Source organism: Desmodus rotundus, chromosome 2, assembly GCF_022682495.2.
Source record: "Desmodus rotundus isolate HL8 chromosome 2, HLdesRot8A.1, whole genome shotgun sequence".
Classification (NCBI taxonomy): domain Eukaryota; kingdom Metazoa; phylum Chordata; class Mammalia; order Chiroptera; family Phyllostomidae; genus Desmodus; species Desmodus rotundus.
This window is the reverse complement of record NC_071388.1, coordinates 101,621,629-101,646,892: the sequence shown is the minus strand read 5'-3', so window position 1 is coordinate 101,646,892 and position 25,264 is coordinate 101,621,629. Positions and strand designations below refer to the sequence as shown.

The 25,264-nt window shown below is 42.0% G+C and overlaps 1 protein-coding gene across 18 annotated transcripts in view; it reads right to left on the bottom strand.

The window, feature by feature from the left end:
- KALRN (kalirin RhoGEF kinase) overlaps positions 1-25,264 on the bottom strand; it is an 838,419-nt gene that overhangs the window by 292,347 nt on the left and 520,808 nt on the right. For 14 of the 18 annotated variants that reach the window (XM_053918456.2, XM_053918443.2, XM_053918448.2 and 11 more), the window contains 2 exons: positions 21,891-22,099; positions 18,401-18,575 (listed from right to left, as the gene is read on the bottom strand). In XM_053918456.2, the coding sequence (XP_053774431.1) occupies positions 18,401-18,575; positions 21,891-22,099 (384 nt within the window). The remainder of the gene's footprint in view (positions 1-18,400; positions 18,576-21,890; positions 22,100-25,264) is intronic. The other 4 variants (XM_053918447.2, XM_071220633.1, XM_045186024.2 and 1 more) reach the window with 1 other exon arrangement.

Here is a 25,264-nt window from a genome sequence, read left to right as displayed (position 1 = left end):
CAGGTCTGTCTTGCAGAAGAAGAAGCTGATGCTCAGACAGATGGAATGCTTTTCCCAGAGTTAACCCTGCTTGCAAGGCCATAGCTCAGGTCTTCTACTGACTACAAAGATTTTGTCCAGTACACCACAACTGTTACTCTAGGAAAACCTCATAATTGGAGAGGTCCTCAGAACTTAAGTATCAAATCTAACTCTTTTCAAGAAACAGAAAATTTGGGCTGGAGAAGCCCAGGAAAAGGGCTGAGGTTACACAGTTTGTGAGAGCTGGTATCCATCAAACCCTGAGTCTCAGTCTGGTTCCCATGTTCTATTGCACAGGTTTGCTTCCTCTATTACAAAGGCTGACACCTGGAGATGGTCACTAGACGAGGGGTAAATATGTAGTATTGACACAAGAGAGTAAGAAGCTAGGAAAATCCCTGGGCAAGTGGAATGGGGAAACTGAGACAAGAAAATTAAACAAGGCCAAACAGTTTGAGCAATTTACAGCCAGCTGGTGAACCACAAGACCTTATCTCCCCTAACCAAAGACCTTGAGAGCAAATGGTTTATACCTCTCATCCCAAACCAGAGAATACACAACCTCCCTGGCTATAAACCGCAGGTGTCTGGGGAAGAAAGGAATGTTAAAGCAAACAAGAGAGATAACACGGAACAAAGAGAGCCAGCTTGGGAAGAAGCTGCCCCTGACTTTTCTTTCAGTCCTCTTCCAAGAGAAACAGCATGTCTGCACTTCCCCTAGGAATTTCCCCCTCCCAAATTCCCACATTCCCCCTACATAAACTTAACTTCTGAAAGCTCAAGGTAAGGTGGATGTTAGGGTTTTACCCACCACTTTCTCAGACTGCTGGACCCTGATGTTAAAAGTGCAGTTAGGATCCAATTCCTGTCTCTGCTTTTTGACTGAATGGTGACAGGCAGCATGGGACCCGGACTTGGTTGCCTTCTGGTTTCAGTATAGATATAGAAACCCAAGCAGATTACACTCTGCTGAAAGGCACTAATGACTCTAATAAAGACTGAAGCATGTAATAAATGGAAACTTGGCCTTGATATGAATTTACTAATTTGTTATTGCTTTACACCTTTGCTCATGTGGCTCTCCCTCAACTACTCTCAAATATGTGCCTGCCCAGAGAGTCTGAATCTACACTTCCTTTACAAATGCTGCAATCCTTCACACAATAGGGACTCAGAAGTGCTGGGTAATAACTCCACCTGATAAATGGGTCAGATACAACTTTTTCTAATGTGGTCTTCAGGTCTGTTATCTCATGCTACCCCCACAGCAGCCCTGTGAAGGCGATGGCACAAGGGACCATCAGCCTCTTTTCTGAGAAGATAAAATGAAAGCCTCACCCTAGGTCAAACAGCCACAATATGGCCAAGGCAGCCTAAGCACATATCCCATGGCCCCAACTTAGCGATTTTCACTGCTGGGCTTCACAGCATCTGACATGTGGCTTAACCTTCCCAGTCACTAAGAGCTGCTGCTCCAGGAACATCAGGGAACAAAGGGAGGGAGAAGACCAGCTGCAGGCAGCTGGGAGGTGGCACTCTGTCTCCTGTGCTGGGGCCATACAGACTGTGAGGGGAAAGGCAAGCAATAAGGAATGGGGGGTTGCTGTCTGGGACACAGGATTCCATTTTTTTTGTCTAAAGTAAGACCTTCCTTCACTGGAAGTGTAGCTACTCTTGTTGATGCAGAGATGGGGGAACAGTAGATGCCACCTTCACTGTCCTGGCTCCCACTTCATGCCCACACATCTTTTTAGGTCAATTAAGGGACCCACTGGGCTCAGCAGGAAAACCTAGAATCTACGGTACTTATTGTGGGCAGGCCGTGGGGGTCAGGTTGGCAGGCAAAACAGGTTTTTGTTGTATCCATCTTTGAAGAGTACTTCATTCTGTAACTAAAGAAGGAGTTAAACTGAGAAGGGAGGTAAGTGATTTATAATTTATTAGATAATTTATAGGATGACTAGGCCTATATAGACTAGGCTTATAAATGTTTTCCTTCTTGTATTGAAAAAATTAAAATATAACATATACAATAAGATACACATACAGAGTAGGGCAAAAGTAGGTTTACAGTTGTTCACATGGAAAATAATAATTACTTAATAAATAATAATACAAGAATAATCTGAGTTTCTCATACTCACAACTGTAAACCTACTTTTGCCCCACCCTGCATTAGTTCTAGGAGTTTTGACAATTTTATACACCCATGTAGCCATCACCAATAATAAAATATGAACACTTCCATCACCCTAGGGAGCCCACTTGTGCCCCCTTCCTGGCCCCCCTCCCCCACTCAGGTACTACTTTCTGAATTCTCTCATCACAGATGTAGTTTAGCCTATTCTTGGATTTTCTTTTCTTCTTTTTTTAAATATATTTATTGATTATGCTATTACAGTTGTCCCATTACCCTCCCTCACTCCACTCCATCCTGCCCATCCCCTCCCTCCCACATTCCCCCCCTATAGTTCATGTCCATGGGTCATACTTATAAGTTCTTTGGCTTCTACATTTCCTACACTATTCTTACCCTCCCCCTGTCTATTTTCCACCTATCATCTATGCTACTTATTCTCTGTACCTTTCCCCCCCTCTCCCCCTCCCACTCCCCTATTGATAACCCTCCATATGATCTCCATCTCTATGGTTCTGTTCCTGTTCTAGTTGTTTGCCTAGTTTGCTCTTGTTTTGGTTTTAGGTGTGGTCGTTAATAACTGTGAGTTTGCTGTCATTTTTACTGTTCATATTTTTTATCTTCTTTTTCTTAGGTAAGTCCCTTTAACATTTCATATAATAAGGGCTTGGTGATGATGAACTCCTTTAACTTGACCTTGTCTGAGAAGCACTTTATCTTCCCTTCCATTCTAAATGAAAGCTTTGCTGGATACAGTAATCTTGGATGTAGGTCCTTGCCTTTCATGACTTGGAATACTTCTTTCCAGTCCCTTCTTGCCTGTAAGGTCTCTTTGGAGAAATCAGCTGACAGTCTTATGGGAACTCCTTTGTAGGTAACTGTCTCCTTTTCTCTTGCTGCTTCTAAGATTCTCTCCTTCTGTTTCATCTTAGGTAATGTAATTATGATGTGCCTTGGTGTGATCCTCCTTGGGTCCAGCTTCTTTGGGACTCTCTGAGCTTCCTGGACTTCCTGGAAGTCTATTTCCTTTGCCAGACTGCGGAAGTTCTCCTTCATTATTTGTTCAAATAAGTTTTCAATTTTTTGTTCTTCCTCTTCTCCTTCTGGCACCCCTATAATTCGGATGTTGGAATGTTTCAAGATGTCCTGGAGGTTCCTAAGCCTCTCCTCATTTTTCCGAATTCTTGTTTCTTCATTCTTTTCTGGTCGGATGTTTCTTCCTTCTGGTCCACACCGTTGATCTGAGTCCCAGTTTCCTTCTCATCACTATTGGTTCCCTGTATATTTTCCTTTGTTTCTCTTAGCATAGGCTTCATTTTTTCATCTGGTTTTCGAACCAATTCAACCAATTCTGTGAGTGTCTTGATAACCAGTGTTTTGAACTGTGCATCCGATAGGTTGGCTATCTCTTCCTCGCTTAGTTGTATTTTTTCTGGAGCTTTGAAGTGTTTTGTCATTTGGGCCATTTTTTTTTTTTTTTGTCTTGGCACGTCTGTTACTTAAAGGGGCGGAGCCTTAGGTGTTAACTGGGGTGGGGTAACGCTGGTCGCTGCGCTGTGACGCTGTACGTGGGGGAGGGGCCGAGAGGGAGCAATGGCGCCTGCTCCACTCTCCACCGGATTTCAGTGTTTCACTCCGCTACCCACAATCAAACTGGGCCCCTCTGGTGCTGGTTCCGGAGTAAGTGGGCTTGTGCATGCCCTATGCCCCTGTGGGTCTCTCCAATGACCTCTCCTGTGAGGCTGGGAGTCTCTCCTGCTGCCGCCCCAACCCCCACGGGCATTTTCAATCAGAGGTTTGAGGCTTTATTTCCCTGAGCTGCAGCCCTGGGTTGCGCGGTCTGCTTTGCTCCCTGCCGTTTGTCCGGTTTATCTGTGCGTGAACGTGGGGCCGCGGGGTGCTACCCGCCGCTCTGCCTACCCCGTTCTCCGCCACTCTGAGTCCGGCCCTCTTGGTTTATCTGCGTGAATGTGGGGCCGCAGGGTCTTCTAGTGGTCAGACTGCCTGCCCCTTTCATCCCACACTCCGCCAGTCTCGGTCCCGCCACCGCCACGCAAGTCCTCTCCGCCCCGGCTGCCTGTCTCTGCCCCTCCTACCGGTCTGGATGAATGTTTATTTTTTATTTCCTTGGTGCTGGACTTCCTTGTTGTTCGATTTTCTGTCAGTTCTGGTTGTGCGAGGAGGCGCAGTGTGTCTACCTACGCCGCCATCTTGGTTCTCCTTGGATTTTCAATGAAATCACAGAATGTACTCTTTCAGGTCTGGCTTTTTGTGTTCAACACACTGTATTGAAGATTCATTCATGTTGTGTGTATCAGTAGTTCATTCCTTGCAACTGCTATCCATTGTATAGGTATGCCACAATTTGTTTATTGATTCTCTGGCTGATAAATTTTTGAGTGGTTTCCAGTGTCTGGCTATTGATCGCTATCAACTTCAACTGGTCTGTCTGATCATGGAACATCATCCAGCAAGAAATCTCCAGCCCAAAACTTTGTAAACCACTTTTGATATATTTCATCAGTCACAGCATCTTCTCCATACACTGCACAAATCATTTTCTGTGTTTTAATTCCATTTTTATGTTTCTTGAAATAATAAAGCATAATATGCTGAAAATGTTGCATATTTTCTTGTCTTCAATATTAAAATGGCTACACAAAATTCACTAATTTTGATAAGTGTTTTTTAAAAATGCAGACCGATATGACAGCTGTCACAAAACAATCTAACAAATTGGTTCCAATGAGGTTAAAGACAGCTAAGCACTCCCAGAGCCATCTTACAGAAAAAACCAAATGAACGTGTCGTGCAACCCAATATGAAAGGTCCAGTTGCTCTACATCCTCACCATCATTTGGTATTATGAGCCTATTTAAATTTAGTCATCCTAGTGGGTGTGAAGTGATATCTATTGGTTTTATGATGACTAACGATGGTGAGCACATTTTCATATGCTACTGGCCATTTGTGTCTACTTTTTAAGTGTTTTTTAAGTCTTTTGCCCATTTTCAAAAACTAGGTTGATTATAGGTTTATGAGAGTTCTTCATGTATGCTAGATATAAACGTTTTATCAGGTAATATATCGAAAAGAGCCCAAGCAAAATTTTTAGTTCATTTCCTTGCCTACAAACTAAAAGAAATTAAACTAAGATGGCAAGCATGGAAGGAAGAGCCAACCTTTCTTTCAACTTTGGTTTTTGTTTTGTTTCCATAAAACTGAGTCTGTGAAGGGTCTGTTTGCTGTCGGAAGATCCCGGGGGACCCCAAGGCCAGGTATCTGGGGAGTGGAAAGTGCCAAGGGTCCAGGTGAGGGGGAGCAAAGTTGAGGAGCTTAAGTTAAGACAGAGAGGCTCAGGGGTCTGGTATCTTGGGAATTTGAATCTAAACCAAATGTGAACTGTGTCTAGGGGTCTATGTCCAGTGTTTCTATATTCCTTCCTCTCCCTTCCCTACCACACTCACCACCTGACACATTAGGCTATAGGGCCCAAATCTGTTATGAAGCCTGAAGAATGGGAATTTCAAGGATCTACTCAGCAGAAAAGCCTGACTCCTAAGGCTGCCCTCCCTGTATTTAAATGCTCTTCACTTCGACTCTCTCTTCCCATTCCACTCAGGCACTGAGGCCCAGAGCCTTGTAATAGTCTCATTTGTGTATTTTTTCCTGATTGATTTGTGTATTTCTAGCATTTGCTGGAATTTAAATTTATTCTCTTTTCTATTTCCTCAAGGACTGCTCTTTCATTGGGTTTCTCCTCTCTACCTTCTTTTTGGGGTACAAGGCTGGCATACAACAGGTGCTCATTTTTTTTAAAGAAAAAACTTGTTTCCAAACCTGAAGCTTACCTACTGCTAATGAACAAACCTAGCTCTCCAGCTTCATCTCATGCACTTCTGTTACATGAACCAGTCAGCTCAGCTGCCTGACTCACTGACCCTGAGGATCAGCTTTGCCCTCTCCAGCCTCCCTCCCTGGTCCAGTAGCCTTGAAAGGCCCCTACCACTCCTCCCAGTCTATTCAAGTTCTCACCACCTTCAGAGTAAACACTCTGGCAGAAAGGACCCGCAGACCCAGATGTTTATCTCTGGCTTATCTCATAACATGGGGCATGGGTTAATTTGCTAATACAGAGACAAGACTCTAAAACATACACACAACTCCCCCAAAACAGACAAATAAAACTCGCACTAGGGAATTAATTCGGTGATTTAACTCCATCTGGAAAAGAAACCAGGAAGAATTTGTTCAGGGCAGAAACTAGGGCCTGAACCAAATAAATGGAAGAACAAAAGGTGCCCACAGGAAATTCAGCTTTTAATCAACCTAATTTGCTTTCTCCTTCCACTCAATTAACTCCATCTCAGCTCCTGGCCTACTCACTCTTGGCTCCGGTGGCCTCTATCTCCCTTGCTCTTTTGAATTAATTGGAGTGCTACGGTACAAGAACGTCTTTGAGAGATATGTTGGCAACATATCCATTCTAACGACTGTATACTCTAAAGCCACAGCCTAAGGGAAGTCAGAAAAGGAGCTAAACAGAAATTTATAAAGGATAAGAGGCAGCAGGAAATGGGAAGGCTCACTTCAAAACGAAGCCTAAGTGTTTCTTGCCAGATGAGATTCACTGAATCCAGCATTCTGCTGCCAAAAATTGACCCTAGCGACTTGGTTTAGCAGCTGCCTAGCGCTCTAGTGTCAGGGAGCCCTCTCCATTGGTCTCTCCCACTTTCTGGGCCTTTCCCAGTATTTATATGTAGAGAACGCTTTAGCCTCCCCCCTCCAAAAGTTTTATTCTGTACCCGCCTGAAGCAAAATTCACCTGCCCCCACTCTTCCCACTCCCTGTGGTCTATTCCCACAACTCAGCTCTTTGTTACCGCCTGCATAGGTGGAACTCTCTCTGTGTAGTCGTTTTCTTCAGGTCACTTTCAGATGCTGGCTGATCATGACAAAGATGGTGATCACGACTGAAGAAGGTATTTTACCTGTATATGTACTATGGAGTAGACAGCATGTAAAGCATTTGACTAACCTTTTATTCAATCCGCATAGCGACTCTGGCAGGAAACTAAGGCACAGAGAAGTTGGATCGTTTTCCCCATGGTCACAGGGCTGGCAGTGGCAGAGCTGAGCATTCAACTACAAAGTCCAGTGCTCTTAACCACGGTGGTGTATCAATGAGGCCAGTCCAAGTGAGGCAGGAGATGGCACAGAAAGAACTCTGAGACTGTGCCGCTGTTGCCGATCAGTGTCTAGCATCCTGGTCACCAGGCAACGCCTTTTAGCAGTTAGGTAGAATAGACAGTAAACCAAGGCAGGGAGGAGGAGGGAGACATGTCTCACCCACTAACTCAGCAGTCCTGCGCCTGGTCTGATAATATTGCCAGGTGTTCCAACATCACAGGAAACACCATGCTAACACTGGAGGAGGGAAGTATCATTTCCACCATCTGGGAAAGAAAGCTTTGAAACTGTGTATTCATCTCAAGGCCTGGAAGGGGGAAGAGGAGAGGGTCCACAATGCCCAAAGAAGAAGTCCATAAAACGACTTTGGTTAATTGCCTGCCTCTGGTCACTACCTGTCTTACAAGGGAGTCCCTGATGCTTACAGAAAGAGCCCATAAATAACTGTGGGTAACTGCCCCAACTTTAATTAACTACCTCCTGTCACTTACCTGTTTTACAACAAGATGAACAAATGTGGTCTGGAGCAAGATAAGGATTCGGGGAAACAGACCCCCAATACAGGCCTAAGTTTGGGTAGTCAGGCCCCCTTGAGAAAGGTGGCGCCACCTTTACCCATTAATCAATATGTAACTTCTTCAAGGAACCTCCACCCCACCAACTATATAAGTTCTCAGAACAAAGGACCTGGGCCACACTTGCCACCTGGCCTTTGGTTGCCCTTACGTTCGCCACCCTTATCATGCTTTGCCCTGAACCTATGCCGTCCACTGCTCCCTGCCCCCCAAGCCTTGGCAAGGCCCACCAATACACCCTGCTTGCATGCTAATGGACCGGCTGACCTGTAATTCTGTACGGCATCGGCAAGAAGAACGGGTCTCTCCCGTTAACACAAGAACTGATTCTGAGAGTATCTTTCTTTTTATTATTCTCACTTCAAAGAAGTGCCCACTTAACCCTTTCCCTGTTTTCTTCCTCAAAAACTCCTCCTTGAAACTCCATTTTCACATGAAGCCTTTTAAACTAATGTGCCCCTTGAATAGATAAATAAAGCAATTACATATTTCTGACCATATATAAATGCCAGGAGTAATTTCCCCTGGCAAAGAAACACACAGCCATCCCCCAATAGGATATTTTTGTTCAAGAGTTTGGTAATTTTTTTAAGCTGACTCTGGCAGATTACTTGGTAGAAGGGTAACATTAACCTATCTAGAATTTTCTGATCCCCTAGGAGCCTCTGTCATGAACAGGAGACACATCTGCAACACGATGTTAGGGTGTGAACAGTGGGAGGAGAGCTTCAGCAGAGAGCAGTGTGCCCTGCCCTCTGTGTAGCAAGAGCAATGCCGTGGCATCTCACAGCAGCTTCCTGAACACTCAGGGGTGGCCCAAGGTGACCCAGCAACAAATTTAGAGAGAAACAATGGGAAAGAATGAGATGGGATATTTAACTGCTTAAAATATGGAAGCAAATATATATGAAAATATATTGTTAATAGTAATACTAATGCCAATTACAATGTATTATGTGTCATTAAGTGCCAGGAACTTTGCTAAACATGTTCTATGTGTTATCTCATTAACCCTTAATAACCCTATGGGCCAGGAATTATTATTCTCACCCCCATTTCTCATATGAGGTCACCAGATTAGTAAAGTTAGTGAAACAGGTTTCAAGGCCAGGCAATCTAACTCAATATACAGGTAGTGATGACTGCCGTACTGCTTTTCAGCAAAGGGTGTGTGTGTGTGTATACATGCCTATGATTTTGTAATAAAAGATTTTGCAATAAAAAGGGACATTGTTTGTGCCAGACCCTGTCTGTAGCCCTCCAAAAATGGAATTTATTACTAAAAAATTGTGTATTTATTCTCACATGTTTAAAACTTCAGTCACCTTCAAAGTTCTCTCCATTGGATGCAATGCACCTATTGAGAGATTTTTTCCACTGCTCAAAGCAGTTTCTGAACTCATCGATTCTGATGCCTTGTAGTGCTTCTGCTGTTTTATGTTTCATATCTTTCACATCAGCAAGACACTTCCCTTTGAAGACTTTTTTCATCCAGGGAAACAAAAAAAATTCACTCAGGATGATATTGGGTAAATAGGGAGGGTGGGGCATGGGGGTCATGTCATTTTTGGTTAAAAACTACTGAATGCTCCGTGCTGTATGGGCAGGTGTGCTAATAAATCACCCATCATGAAATGGGCAAAGGCATTGAGAGAGTCTTCAAAAAAATTCACTGAAGCCAAGTGCAGCCTCTGACAACAACGCCAGCTGGTACCGTGACACAGATGGGCTCCTAGAACACTCAGCTAGCGGGAGAAGCCTGTACTACAAGAGTCCTTCCTCCAGAAGATAATTCCATTTTTTTTGGTTCCCCCATATGTATATGTATATACATATATGTATATGTAATATGTGTATGTGTCTACACAAGGTCTGTCAAGATAAGGTCCAGCCATTGTTAATATAATGAGAAGGGTTTGTGTGACATCAATGTAACACGGCAGCCAAGGAGAGTGGACTGGAATGCATATTTGTAAACAATGACGACTTCACTGTCCTAGTGATTGGAGCAGTAAATGCTATTGAGTGAACATGCGTACTGTGTGGCCGTTGCATGCAAAATGACTGAGCAAGTGGAGCAACAAATCTGCATCAAATGTTGCATTAAGCTTGAACATTCCTCCATGGAAACTATTTGGATGACTCAGAAGGCTGCAGCTATGGGCAACTGGTGATTGGCAGCTCCATCATGATAATACCCCTCCTGCTCATGCATCACAACTCACAGTGAAACATAAATCACCCAGGTGACTCAGCCCCCCTACAGCCCAGATTTGGTGCCCTGCGACTTCTGGCTTTTCCTAAAACTAAGATCACCTTTGAAAGGGAAGAGATTTCAGACTGTCAATGAGATTCAGGAAAATATGACAAAGTAGCTGATGGCAGTTGGGAGAACTGTGTGAGGTCCCAACGTGCCTACTTTGAAGGGGACTGAGGCATCAGTGTCCTATGGACAATGTTTCTTGTATCTTCTTCAATAGATGTATTTTTCATATTACATGGCTGGATACCTTCTGGACAGACCTCGTATATCACACATTAAAGTCCAATCCCATTCCAACTAAGAGTGGGAGGAAGAGTCCAAGGCAGTTCACTGTGGTGAGATTGCTCTGAAACACATGGGCTATCAATTTTAAAATGAGCATATTTCTGCTTTATGATGTCATTTTTTTACTAAGATGAGAAAAGTGAAAGCTAAATATTCTTCACTGACCTACAAGTGGAGGGTAATAAGGAAAGACATACTGAAGCGAGAGAGACAGTCCAGTTGCTTGGGAAGAACTATTTGATCTATAATGGGTTTGTACATCAAGGTGGGTTACCACTGTAAAACTGAAGTAAACTACATTACCATAGTCACTTATTCTTCTTGTCTAAGAATATAACGGAAGGTTCTTTCCTGTTAATCAATTTACAAAATGATAAAATTAGTGAGTGTTGATGCAGATTATTTTAAAGATATATTACAACATTTCCCTATTTTAGAAATATATATAATCTGTCTAAAGAGTTAAAATATTTTTTAATTAATTTATTTATTTTTAGAGAGAGGGGAAGGGAGGGAGAAAGCAAGGGAGAGAAACACCAATGTGTGACAGAAACATCGATCAGTTGCCTCTCACACTCCCCCAAAATATTTCTTTATGTAGCAATATAAAGACCTTTGGGGATATAACAAAAATTTTCTGAAAAAGCAAAAGGACTTGGCAGGAAAGAAATACACTCAGTTGTTAATTTTTGGCAACATAATGTAAGAACATATTGTAACATGCTGTAATTGGTGAGTTCCAATGACAGTTACCTAATTTCTATTCCAATTGGATAATTTAGATAACTGAATAATTTCAGGACCAATTTCATGTACTTTTCTTCATTATTATCATGATTAAAACTGAGACCTTCTATCCAATCATGACTGATCTTAAGGAGATCAGGAGTGGTTATTTTATCCTTATCTTTGCTTCTTAATCAGTTTGAGACTTCCAGGAATCTATTCTGTTTTCCAAAGATCTCCCTTTGTTGAGAGCTCCTGCAACATCTATTGTTCACTCATTCCAGTATTCATCAATGCTTTAATGTCAGAATCTTTTTCTCCCCTGTAAGTTAAATATCGAGTACTGGAGCTTACACCTGCTTCCTTCTGCTGAACCCTCTGCATCCCTATCAGAGACAGGATGCACACAGCACTTGAACCTTAATAATGTAACCGGACTTCAGGTCTCTAGCCCAGGACCACCCCATGACAGAGCGATGTGAAAGTTTCCATCAGGCATCTTTAATAATTTACTAAAAACATGTGACTTGCAGCTATAAAAAAGAAGAAAATTTTACCCTTTGCAACAGGATGGATGGACCTGGAGAACATTATGCTAAGTGAAATAAGCCAGTCAGAGAAAGACAAATACCATATGATTTCACTTATATGTGGAATTTAATGAACAAACTGAATTAACAAGTAAAATAGAGACAGACTCATAGATGGAGAACAGGTTGACAGCTACTGGGGGGATTAGGGGATGGAGGGATCGAGCAAAAAGGATAAAGGACTCATGGACAGGGACAACAGTGTGGTGATTGTAGGGGGAGGGGAGTAAGAAGGGGGGTAAACAGTAATGGGAAAAAATATAATAAAAAGAAGAAGAAAAAAATAGCAACTTGCCAGAATAATAAAGCTGTGTGAATAATCCTTAAAAAAAAGATGGTAAAGAAAATACCCCAATGATTCTGAAAAATCAATTTGATAAAAGTCTAGAAGAGACTATCAAATAAATATTTTGTGAAAGCTTTAGTTTACTTTATTTTATTTATTCTGCATTTCCTTCTCAAAGGATCACATTTGAGGCACATTTAGAAAATGCTACAGTGATCCCTAGGAAAAATCCACAAAGACTGACTCACACAGATTTCATTTTCTTCCTGGATACAGTTACTACGTCGGTGGATTTGAGGTCCATTACAAACACGGAGAATGGCAGGCTTTGCAGATTCTCACACTGCATCTATGGAAGAAAAGCTGTGAAGCTGGACTGAGATGATGTGGCCCTCCCATGATCCGCAGCCGACAGAATGACTGCACAGCTCCATGGCTCTGTGTCCCTGGAGGAGAACAGTGAAGACCTGCCTGACCTGGTCAAGATTTCAAACGGTCACATGTTACAGCAATTATAAACCCAATATGTTTTGATAGGCTGAAGAACTGGGCCAACAAAAAAAGTAAAATTTGAGAGGGAAAATATATAAAAAGCTTTTATTTAGGTTAATAAAAAAGCCAGCATCCATAGCAGGTGATTACCAGAGAGAAAAGGGTGTGAGTAGAGTTAGAAAAGGGTGAAGGGGGATAAGTGGTGATGGAAGGAGACTTGACTTGGGGTGATGAACACACAATACAATATACAGATGATGTGTTACAGAATTGTACGCCTGAAACCAATGTCACCCCAATAAATTCAATTTTAAAAAAGCATATGTGAAGCAATTACCTTGAAAGAGCAACCAGGAGCTTTTAAAAGAGCACAGTCTTAGACAAGTCAGGTGATGAAGTCACTGAAAAGACTCCTAACTTCTGGGCTGCACTGGGGGGGCGCCAGTGTCCTGAACACGCCCATCCAGGTGCGTGTCTACTAAGGCATGACTAATAGAGGCCCCCCAGCAACAGGTGACTGAGAGAGTCAGGTGTCTGGAAACCATGTCATATCCAGAAATAGGAGACTAAATTGGAAATATGTAGCACAGAGAAAGGCTGATGATGAAGAGAAATACTAAATTTTTTTGAGTCAGAAAGGACTGCAGAAATAACTTACCACAGTCTCAACATTTTTCAGGTAAAGGAAAAGAGGCTGTGATGACCACTCTGAAATATTCTATAGGCTGACAAATAAAGGGGGGGGGCAGATTTGTCGTGTTTTTCCAGAGGGCAAATACAGGACCAAAGTGTAGAAAGGTAAAGAAATCTTGAGCTCCCTCTTGTCTCTCCTCTCCCCCCTCCCCCCTGCTTCTGGGCTCTGGAAATATTCTGGTAGAGGCTGGGTGGCGTCTTCCAGGGACACTAAGGTGAACGCTCATAGGGAAAGCTTCCCTGGGCAGCCTGACAAACGAAGGCATTCCTGCCTTTGTGTTCTCATCAAACCGTGTTATCACATAGTATGACAGTTCTGTTTCTGTGTTTCTTCCCAACTCGACCCCTAATGCCAGGGACTTCATCCTCAATGCCCAGAATAGTTTTTGGTACATAGTAGGCACTCGCTAAATGTTTATTGAGTTGAATTTCTATCAGGTAAAAAAAAGGTTGACGGAGTGATCTCTTTTAAATAGAAAATGCTAAGGGCCTCTGCATATAACCAATTAAAGAGTTGAGACCACGAGGAAATCACAACCAGTTTTCTCTCCTGGAGGCGGCATTTGCTTTCTTGAAGGCCATTTTGTCCCAGCTTCAGCCTGGCCCCAACTTGCTCTAATGTGGATCCCACGAAGTTATAGTTGACTATTCCATTCCTTACTCAGGTTAATTGCACAGATTAATTTTCAGGTACATGAGCAAACTTTGGTTGTTATCATAGAGTCAGAGATTTGAAAGATCATAACTGTGACCCATTTTTCATAAAGTCCCTTGTTTAGAGTAATTTTCCTGGTACCATTTCTAGTGTTCTCCAACATGGGTATGCCCACCCACAGGATGCTCAAGATTATCCACTGATAACAGAGAGAAAAACTCTCTGTCTATAAATATGCATATATGTGTATATATATTATATCGCACGCATACATATTAGATCAAACCAATAACAAAGATAGGAAGGGCCCCTAAACTTTCCCTGTCAGACTACACAGCAGGTGGATGGCATGAGAGGGCCCACCAGGGATGATGGGAGCACCCCATGCAGAGGGGCTGACTGTGGCACATTTGTTCCGTTGCTTTCATCACATTTCCAAGTATTGCTCTTTTCACATGCCTAGTTAAATGGATGTACCTATTACCTAGTTTTAACTAAACATTTACAAAAAATACATATGGCTTAACAATGTTCCTCAAAGACTGTAGCTTGAAGATAACACTACTCAAGAAAGCACAAGAGAACCTTGAACTCTTTGTCAGCCACATTATGGGGTAAAGAAACAATGACAATCTAATCAGATCTGTCAAGAAAACAGTCCAAAAGAAAAACTGGAAATGATCCATGAAATTATTTGAAGTGTGGAACCACAACTTCTAATAAAAAAGTGAAACTTCACCATAAGGGCACATTGAGTTTCGAGATTATTGGTCAGTGATGGTAAAACATGTATAATTGATACACTTCTACATATATGTGTGTGTGTGTCTCTGTACACACATACACATAGGAGGTTGCAAGTTCAAAATTATTTTATTGAGAGGGTGCACAATCGAAACAGTTGGGAGGCCATGGGAATGTTCTTGCTTCTACAAATATATTTTTATTTCTTTATAATCACTCTAGTTAATTGTAGAAAAAATGTATGAAAGCATCAAAAACAAGAAAAAATTATCCATATCCCTACCATTATAAAATAAACATTATTTGCATTTGGTGAAGCATCTCTTTTATCATAACTATTTTTTAAAGATTTTTATTTATTTCTTTTTAGAGAGAGGGGAAGGGAGGGAGAAAGAGAGGGAGAGAAACACCGATATGAAAGAGAAACATCGATAGGTTGCCTCTCTTACATGCCCCCACTGGGGACTGAACCCGTAACCTAGGCATGTGCCCTCACTGGGAATTGAACTGGTGACCTTTTGCTTTGTATAAGGATGCCCAACAAACTGAGCTACACTGGTCAGGGCTATCATAACCATTTTATATAAAATGTTTTTCATGGAGGAGGCTGACCTTACAGAAAAACATTTCATAGAACATCTATAGGTCACTCTGTCTAGTCTCCATGGCACTTGGAAATGTATGTCAGGAATGCAGCTGTAGTATTGGATTTTGAACATTTGCTTAATCCATTTGGGATAAATTTCACTCTTATTGGGGGTGGCCTATGACCTCATCCCAGGTTTCACTGTGGAAGTCATATACACCATTCTTACTCAGTATGAGGAAATTGCAGAAGCAATTCCTATATTATCTTAATTCTTAAGTTAATTAGCCCATTTCAGCCGTCAGTGATATGGTTAAGGAGCCATGCTTAGACCTCCAGATATCAGGGGAGCAGGCCTGCACTGGTTTTTGGTAATCCCCAGGAATTCCAAATATGTCCACCAGACTCCTTCCTTTAGGGAAGAAACCCATGGCTGTAGGCCCTGCAGTGACAGCCCCTGCCCTGCCTTATGTCAGCTCTAACACATCTCTCCTTACGAAAACCACCCTCGGTTTCATATTCTGAAACTTCTCTAGATGTTTGCTCTTCATCCCCACAGTGAAACACTAGCTGGTATTTGAAATAGTAGCATCACTCTTAAAAAATAACTTCTGACAATCTGACTAGAAGCAGAATTTTTCCATAGGTTTGGCAAGATTTTCATTTTAATCTAAGATGAAAGTAGCATTTCCTCAAGGTTTGGCCACACCCAAAACAAGGAACAAGACCCCTCCTTCACTGCCTAAGCCAGAGGCTGCATGGCCAAATCGCTATTTTTATCTTACTCATTTCATTAGACCCTCACACTTTCCCCCCACTTTTTCTCTACTGCATCCATAATCAGCTGCCCATGTTATTGTCCAGAAATCAGGATGAGAGGGGAATTTCTGTACAGACAAAAGCTAAAAAGTGCAAAATCACAATTTAAATATCAAGTCCCCCTATTGCAATATTCAAATAAGATTCATTTGATTTATAGTTAGCTTTCTTTTTTTAAAGGATTTTTCTAATGTATACTTTGGATTCTTGTTCAGAACTGAAAATAGATTTCCCAGAATCACTGCAAGCACATAGGCCCTAGTGATGCCCCAGCTGCTGCCAGGGGTGCCGTCCATGGCAGAGTGAAGCTTACGGTCGCATTCCGGAAATAAACCAGCGACCCTGACCTCAAAACCACAGCCATCTAATGAAATAACATGTAAACATCCAACTCTCAGATTGTTTCCTTCCCCTTAGTCATTCTTTTATGTGGACCCAGAATGACCGGAGAGTAAATAAAGAATACAACGGCAAAATCACATCTACTAACGTAATTTCCCTCGGGGTGTATTCATGCTCTGTGGGCGAAATGGAGCTGAGGAAGGATGGTGGGAGAGCCTGAGGACTACATCACTGCATTCAAATGTAACCTCTATTTATTTCTGTGAGTTTTACTCCCAATTACCAAAGAATAATAACTCACAGCCCCTCTATCCTTTCTTTATTGCCTTTGTTGCCCTGCCTTTATGAAACCCACCATATTCATTCTTTGCTGCATGCCAATACCTTTAATTTTCCACTGGCATTTAAAGTATTCTTTCAATATATGTTTATTACTACTTGACACCTGAAATCCTTTGAGTATAGATTCAAAATAAACTAAAAATAAAAAAGTGTAAATCAATTCACCTAAAGTTATGGAATAAGTTAGAAGGATTGTCATATCTAGACTTATCTTTCCCTTTGTCCCAAAACTGTCCAGAAGGAACCTTTTAGAACATGAGATCTTGAAGCAAGAAACTGCAGTGGCTTCCAGGGAGGCCGGGTAGAGGTGTGCAAGGAGAAGAGAAAGGTCATCTGAGAGGAAGTGACAGGAAGGACTGCTTTAGGATTGCTTTTCTGTCACAGTTTTGATTCTAAATGTAAACATGTTTGGTCTCAGGACTGAAACAAAGGGCAGCTGTTGCCAGGACAGTTTTCAGGCCCTGTGTGGGATTGGGATATTGGAGCTTTGAACATTTAAAAAAAAAAAAAAAATTTCCTTCCAAAACCAGTTCCAAAAAAGTTTCCAAGGTTACTGTTGAAAAGATAAGTCCCAAACACCCAGAAGTCCCAACTCAGAGAAGATGGTTGAAATGCAAAACAAAGTTTTGAAACATGGTGGATAGAGAATTGGATTTCCCTTACACCACACTAGCTGGGGGCCAAGCGAGGACAGTGCTTTTAATTTAACCCTTTGCAATCCCTGAGCAAAACAAAGCACCTAAGTGTCTGATACTCCTCACTCCCCAGAAACCCTACTTCCCTGGCTCTAGTTACTGTTTCAATGCAAAAAATAATAAAAAGACGGTATTATTTGGGGCAGACATTATTAAGAGGTGTCACAAAGGGGACATAATTATACCAGAACACTCAATTCTGACCTTTTCAGAATGAACTGAGGAGGCTATGACATGACCACCAAATGGCCTTATCACAGACTTTCTTTCTTTCTTTATTTTTTTAGAGGATATGCTTATTGATTTTAGAAGAGGAAGAGAAACATCTGTGGGAGAGAGAAATATCGATCGGTTGCCTCTCATACATGCCCCAAACTGGGATTGAACCCACAACCCAGGCACGTGCCCTAACTGGAATTGAACTCGTGACCTTTCTGTTTATAGGACGACATAAGCCACCACAAGTGAGCCATACTGGCCAGGGCACAGGCTTACTTTCTTAATAAGCAGAAACATACAGGTCTTCCCTCCTGTGGCTCCTGACTTCCTGGCTGCTGTGTGATGTCATCTAATCCCTGATCTATAGTCGTCAGCAGAGGAGACCTAATTTTAACACCTACCTACTCTTGGAAATACAGAATTCAAGGACTCTACCTCAGTCCCCAAAGAGCCAACTTCATGGTCTTTCAGGAATCAAAATACCAAGAGTCCAAAGCACACTAACAAAAGCCATCTCCTTGAAGTTATCCCTAGACAGACAGTAAAACAGAGAAACTCTACTTGGCAGTGAAAGTGAGAGGGATGGAGGAATATAACAAGGTGGAATGTGAATTTATAGATTTCTATAAATGTATCCTTAAGCTATGGTCAATTTTCCATTCCCAGACCCTGGGGCAGCCCCTTGGCCAGGCAGCAGCCTATTCTGCAGGCCTCCCCAGCACTCCCCTCCGCCATCTCTACCTCAATGGTGTACTGCTCAAAGATGCGCAGCTGCAGGAAGATGTCCAGCTTGATCTTCCGCTCGTGGAAGAGCTCTTCCATCTGCACCTGGGCATCGTCCAGCTGCTGCAGGACCGACTCGATGTGGCTGATGGAGCTACTGTGGGGTGTCTTGTTGTTGGACACAGCTGAGTCCCTGTGGCAGAGTGGGAGAAAAGAAGGGAGGGGCCTTGCCATGTTAAAGCGATAGAGGAGCAGGGGGCCTTCCTCTTCTGAACAAGGTGGATGTGAATCAGTAGAGTGACTCAACTGATAGACATTTATCAAAGTCCTACTGTGAGTGAGCCAGGCACTGTCTGCTTAGTGGGTGAACCAGAGACAGACATGTATCCTCTTTGGGGTTCACAGTACAGTAGCTGCAAGACTAGCTGCTCTCCTATTCCTTAGACAGAATTGTGAAAAGGATCAAATGAGATAATGTATAGGAAAGGGCTCTACAAAGCACAAAATATTGCTTTGGAATGACTCCATGCAGATATGTAGAGTTTTAATACACACACACACATGCATGAGAGTAGACACATTAAACACAATACTTAGGAGTAGACAACTTAAAGATATATAATAAAAAACTCTTCGTAGTTTTACTTCACAGGATTGTTAAAATAACCTAAGATCATCGTCCTAAAATTATTCATCCACTTTATAATGCTATGCCAAAGTTATAGCCTAATGTGATTACACAGGCTTCAAGCTATAGTTAGAAAAGCATGGGACCTGGAGGCTGTAAGCCTGGATTAAGTCCCCACTCTGCTGTACATGGGCTGATGGCCCTGGGAAATGACCTCCCTAAACCCCAGTTGCCTCCTGTAAAGTAGACTTAATAATCCCCACCCTGCTCACTTCACAGTTTGCTATTAAGTAAGACAGTGTGTGTGGATGTGCTCTGTGACCAGGAACGTGCCACATGAATGCTTATTAATCCTGAAAGGATGCAAGAAAAATCTCAAGTGCTGATTGGGGCACGGGCCCAACTGTGGAGAGTAGAGGGTGGGGCACAAGAGTCTGGGGCAGCAACAAGGTTTCAAAGAGAATGAGTTCTGAGCGTGTTTGCCCACATTAGAAGAAAAGGATGAAACATCCAGGAAGATGGGGGCAGGGGTATGCTTTCTGAGCAGCAAGAGTCTATACCAAAGTACCAGGGGGAAGGTGACACATTGTAGAGGGAACCAAGGGATGAATATATTGATCTGCTCAGAAATGAGGTGGTTGTGAGACCTCCAAAGAGATCATTGTAAATAGGAAAACTGGAGGTTAAGAAGTTAACGTTCCATAGAGTCTTGAGTAAGCTAGAGTCCTAACACTTGAACTAAATGAGCACATTCACTATCTTGTGACATCTCGCTTTCTTATACAATTTAAGATGTCAGAGGACAAGAGGGAGATCATTAGTTTTGAATCCTTGCATCAGCAAGCTTTCTGAAAATCAGTCATTTTAGCTGGCCTGTGTTCGTCTCAGAAGCAATGGTATCTGAATTCAGGCTGTTTCTGAAGGGAGCACGAGACCAGTTTGTCAAGAGAGTCTCCTTCTACCATTCAGAGAGCTCCCAATTCTACCTCCTAACCCTGGCCTATTTGGGCATGAAACCCCACCATTGCAAGGCCCCCCAATCATGAAGCATATAAGAGATATAGTTAACATTATGCATTATGCATTTGTTGAGGACTTTGCTTTGGGGAGGACATGATTGGTTTTCTGATTGCTTCTCTCAGTCTTCCTCCATCACACATCTTCCAGAAGGAAGAGAATAATTTCAGACCATTTTTCACAGCACCCATGTCAGTGTCACACTCACTAGGAGTCACAGAGATGACAGGAAGCCAAACCTAGAGGAGATGTGCACCCCAATGTGTGGGAGGCATCTTGCCAAGGTCCCCTGGGCACATCTACTTCTTTTTCTCTTTGACTGGTCTTGATATCAGGGAGGACAGCCTGGGCTAGAGTCAGGCTAGCAGGAAAACAAATGGTCACCAGTGGGTCTTGGTGACAGACCTATGGTCCTCTCTGAAATCCATGGAACTTAAACTTGTAGAACTGGCATCAGTCACATCACTGCCTTCGCCACCTCCGAGCAGCTGTCTGCCTTTAAGCACTGTGCAAGGCTGGCCGTTGTTAGGGGCAAGGGGCATCTCCATAGACCCAGCCCCAGAAGCTTGTGAAAAGTATTTGGAGAGAAAACATAAGGCCATCACAAAATTCCAGAGCTGACAAATCTCCTAGAGTGAGCCCCCAATTACACAGGTAAAGCAGCTGAGACCCAGTGAGGTTTAGTGACTGCTCACTATTTGGAATTTTATTTAGAAAAAAAAAATAACAGTGGAGTTTCCTAGGTAGGCAGACAAAATTGTCACATGTTATATATTCATGAAGATGAATCAGGGGACCAAGGGAAAGAGGATGTCTTGTTAGTATGCAACAGAAAGATTCAGAACATCTCATGTGCATATTTAGAATAGAAATAATTAGTTTCCCACAGAAAAACATGCCTGGGCCATTGAAAGGTAAGTTCTCATTGTTTATTTAATTAAAACTGATATGGGGGAAAAAGCCCTCTCAACTAAAGTAATTCCCTCAGGCTCCAGGGTTCGCCTGGGAGTTGTTGATGAGATTATTTCTGTCCAGAGCTGCCAGGGGTCCCAACACTGAGTGATTTGGGGATAGGAACAAGTCCCTGTGGGCAGGCATCATTAGTACCATCAAATCCTTTTTAGACAGCACCTGGGCACAGGGCTGGCTGCTGAGGGCTTGCTCAAGGCCACATGAGACTTTATCTGAGGAGTCAGTGCCCTTGACAGGAACAGGAAACTGGATATTAATACCAACAGAAGGAGGCAATGGTGTGGATGATTCGAGATGAATATAAGGTTTTACACAGGAATTACCTCATTAGTTATGTTTGTTTGTGCTGGTGCAGAAGGATTTTAATTTTCTAGGCAGCAAGGAATGGTGGAAAAGTCGTAAGTGGGTAATGAAGAACAGAGCGGGACAACATCACACACTCTGCATTCTCATGGGCCAAAGCTAACCATTTTGGTCACATTTTGCCAACTGGGGCAACAGAGTTTGGAGTTCAGCCTGAGATCAGATGCTTAAGAACACTATATTCCATAATGGCCTTTCTCCACATGACTAAATATGCTATAATTCTTCATGAAGATAATATTTATTTTTCTGTTCATTGTTAATTTTTGTTGTAATTATGTTATTTATTGATTGCTGAATAACATCATGAATGATAAATAATGCTTTGGAACATTAGAACTTTTCTGTTGACTTTTGCATTTTAAACTCAAGTTGAATATGGTACAGGCATTTTTATAACTGACAGATGGAGGAACTGAAGATCACACAAGACCACAAAGCTGGCTGTGGCTGAGCCAAGACCAGGACATGACTTATCTCGCGTCCAGTCCGAGGCATTTCACACTGGAAAGCACTGCCCATGCTGACCTGGCCTCGCTGGGCTCCCCCAGGGAGGGAGGCGCTGACCTGAGCTGCTGGATAAGGTCTTCGCCTTCCTTGATGACGTTGAGTGTGGCATCCAGAGTGGCAGTCTGCTGCTGCTGGAACTGCTTGATCAGTTCCTGGACCGCATCCACTGAGTCTGCACAGACGTCTTCCAGCATCTCCTTCTGGAGGTCTTCCATCCATGTCCACAACTGTGGGGAGAGAGCAGAGACTCCACTCAGGGCAGACAGGAGAGACCAGGGCTGGGGCAGAGGCAAGGGCAAGAAAGGCTGGCTGGGGTTCATGCAACCTACCTTCAACCAGTCAGTGCAATGTCAGACCAGCCTTCTCATCAGCCACTTATGGGTCAGCTTGTGTGTCTATATTTTTATTTAGTATACATCTTGCTAAGTTTACTCCATCAGTGTTGCATTCCCTAAGGATGGGAAGCACCCTTGGCTTAGCTTCCTTGTGGTTCAGGGAAACTTGTAATCTTAGAGCAGGGAGATCACTCATCTTTGAGAGACTGGGAAGAACAGGAGGCTGAGGTGAACAAACATTATTTCATCTTTCTGATTGAAAGGAGGAAAGGGAGGGCTCTGCATACTTCCTCCAGGCAGCCAGATGTCAAATTCCTAGAAACTTAGCATCATTTTGCAAGTAAGTAAAAAAGAATGTGATGTTCAATAAGAATCAACTGAGATTAATTAAAGAAATATATGCTATGTTAAATCATTTTGTTCTAAAAAAATCATTTTGTTCTTTGTAGGATTGCTAGGTTGGTTAGAAATCTGAATGCTAGGTATGTAGCTTATCTTAACTTCAGTATGGGTACATTTCCCCCATGATATTTGAAATCATGAACGCAGTCAGGATGATATTACTAGTCAGACAACTTTGAAATAGCTAAGTATAGTGTTTTGAACAGAATAAACACCAAAAATGATGAAGAGATTAGCTGAATTACTAAAAACTCCTTTATTGATAGCTCTTCCTCATGCTATTGATAAAACTAGGTCCTCAGTGGCCTGCCACAGTACTCCACTTCTAACTACTCTTACTGAGCACTTTCGTAAGTGACAGAAGGAAAGATGGGTCTGATGTTTGCTTAGAAACAAGGAATCTTCACCTGGCTAGCAAGAAAGATAAGTTCAGGGCTCTCCCAGGGCTTTCCCAGGAAAAAACCCAGTAGAGAGAGAAAATTAATAGATTTTCTTCTGACTATTAATAGATTAATAGTCAGAAGATATGGATTTTGGCTCCTATTCTTCCCATAACTTGTGGTGCCTTCAAGTAAAATCACTACACCCTTTTATTACCATGGCTTCATGTATAAAATAGGTTGGGGAAAGCATAAAATAAAATTGCTAGTTACTTTCTGATTCTAAAATTCTGTAAGTTAAAAACATGAGGAAATATCCACCTTGAGAATAGTATTTCATCTATTTGGTTTAGTATGGTAAATCACAGTATGGCCTTTGTAATAAGGGGTAAGAAAAGAAATAATAAAGAGAGAAAAAATAGTCTTTAGATTTCGGACAAGTTATATTTGTTCTTTAGTCAGCAGAGGCCCTAGATGTGGCAGAAGAGGTTGAGAAAAAATGATTAATAAGCCCTGGAGGTAGAGAATGAATGTCCTTCTTAGACAGGTGAGAGCCTCTCTGAGCCTCAGTTTCTTAATCTACCAAATGGGAAGAATAAGAACCACCCTGCTTACTTCAGAGATTATGAAGATTGGATGATTTACTTATTATTAATGCTTTACACAAACATACAGCCTTATTAATAAGCCTGTAGCATTGTGATGACACCTATAACCAAATTAGTATTCAGTATTCCCATCGTTTAGCAGATTGCAATTTGGTTGTAATTCCATTAATTTTCCTTACAAATAAGCTTTTTGTTATAAAAGCACAAAAGTTTTTCAGACCACACAAGCCGGGATATATATTCCTACAAGTGTGAATGTATTTATTTCAAATCAGGAAGTTCAGTATATTGGTCACTATAGTTTAATGCTACTTTATACTTATTGGCTGTCATTTTACCTGGAAGGAAAAACCATTTTCCCATTGTGCTGAAGTCCTTGGGTAAGAGGTAGTGAATTCTCTGAAAAAATATTGTATACAGAAGCAATATAGCATAGTGGTTAAAAGTCTCAAACTCCAGTTCTATTATATATTAGCTATATAACCTCTGTACCTCAGTTTTCCTTATCAGTATAATGGGGATAATAATAGTGCTTAACTCACAAAGCTGTAAAGATTACTAAGTTGACATATACAAGTATGTGTGTTTTATGCTGTGTGTATATACACACATAAATAAGTGAGATATTGGTATCTATTTGTCACTTAGAAATAATGCCTGGCATATAGTAATTGCTAGATATCATTATGTTTAAAAGATGTTTTTGATGCAAGCCATCTCTAGTTCCCACCAGCAGGCAGAGGGAAAATTTGAATTTGGTAAACGATCAGCCATGGATTTGGTCCTTCAATATGCTAGGTTGAGCTGGGCCCCTCTTTTCTGTTTTTGCTGCTTTGTCGTAGGATGTCTAAAGAAAACCTAGAGACTGGAAAGTTCAGATATTTCAAAGGAAGGAAGGAAGGAACGGAGGAAGGAAGGGAGGGAGGAAGGGAGGGAGGAACGAAGGGAGGAAGGGAGGGGGGAGGGAGGGAAGAGAGAGATGTGATGAGAGATGCAAATTGTGTGTATGGAGCAGATAATTTAGAGAAGAAAAATAAACTTGATGTCTCAATGGAGCATAGGCAATGAGACTGAAGACTGATTAGGATAAGTCTGGCACTCACTGATACAGGAATGAGACAGAAGACAGGTTTATAGGTATCTTGAGGATTTTATTTAAGATAATTTTGTTCTCAGTACCACCCTTAAGCTATATTAATGGCTTCACCACTTGTACGTCCTTCCGCCCCTTAATAAAAACTTGAACACCTCTGGTGTAGGTCTAGGGAAGAAACCATCATTCTTTTCTGAGGAAACCCACCATGACCCATGATACTCCCTCCTCCTGGAGGCCATGCAGTTACATTGTAGGGAAAATCACAGATAAAAACTGCCAAAAAAATGAGGTGGCACAGTTATCAACAAAAGGACTAGGGACATCTGAGAATACACACTGTCCTCTGAAGTAAATATTAGAAATATGTGTCCTCCCTACAAATATTCTTTGATTAATGAATTGAAACTGACTTCTCAGAGTTCCTATATTGTATTATATTATAAAGAAACCCTTGTCTAAGGTAGAGTTAAAACCTACTGCTGAGGAAAACCAGCTAAGAGATAAACAATCAAGTATAAGACTAGATGCAGCTCAGCCCAGTGGTTAGCAGACTGGTAAGGAAAGGAAGGTC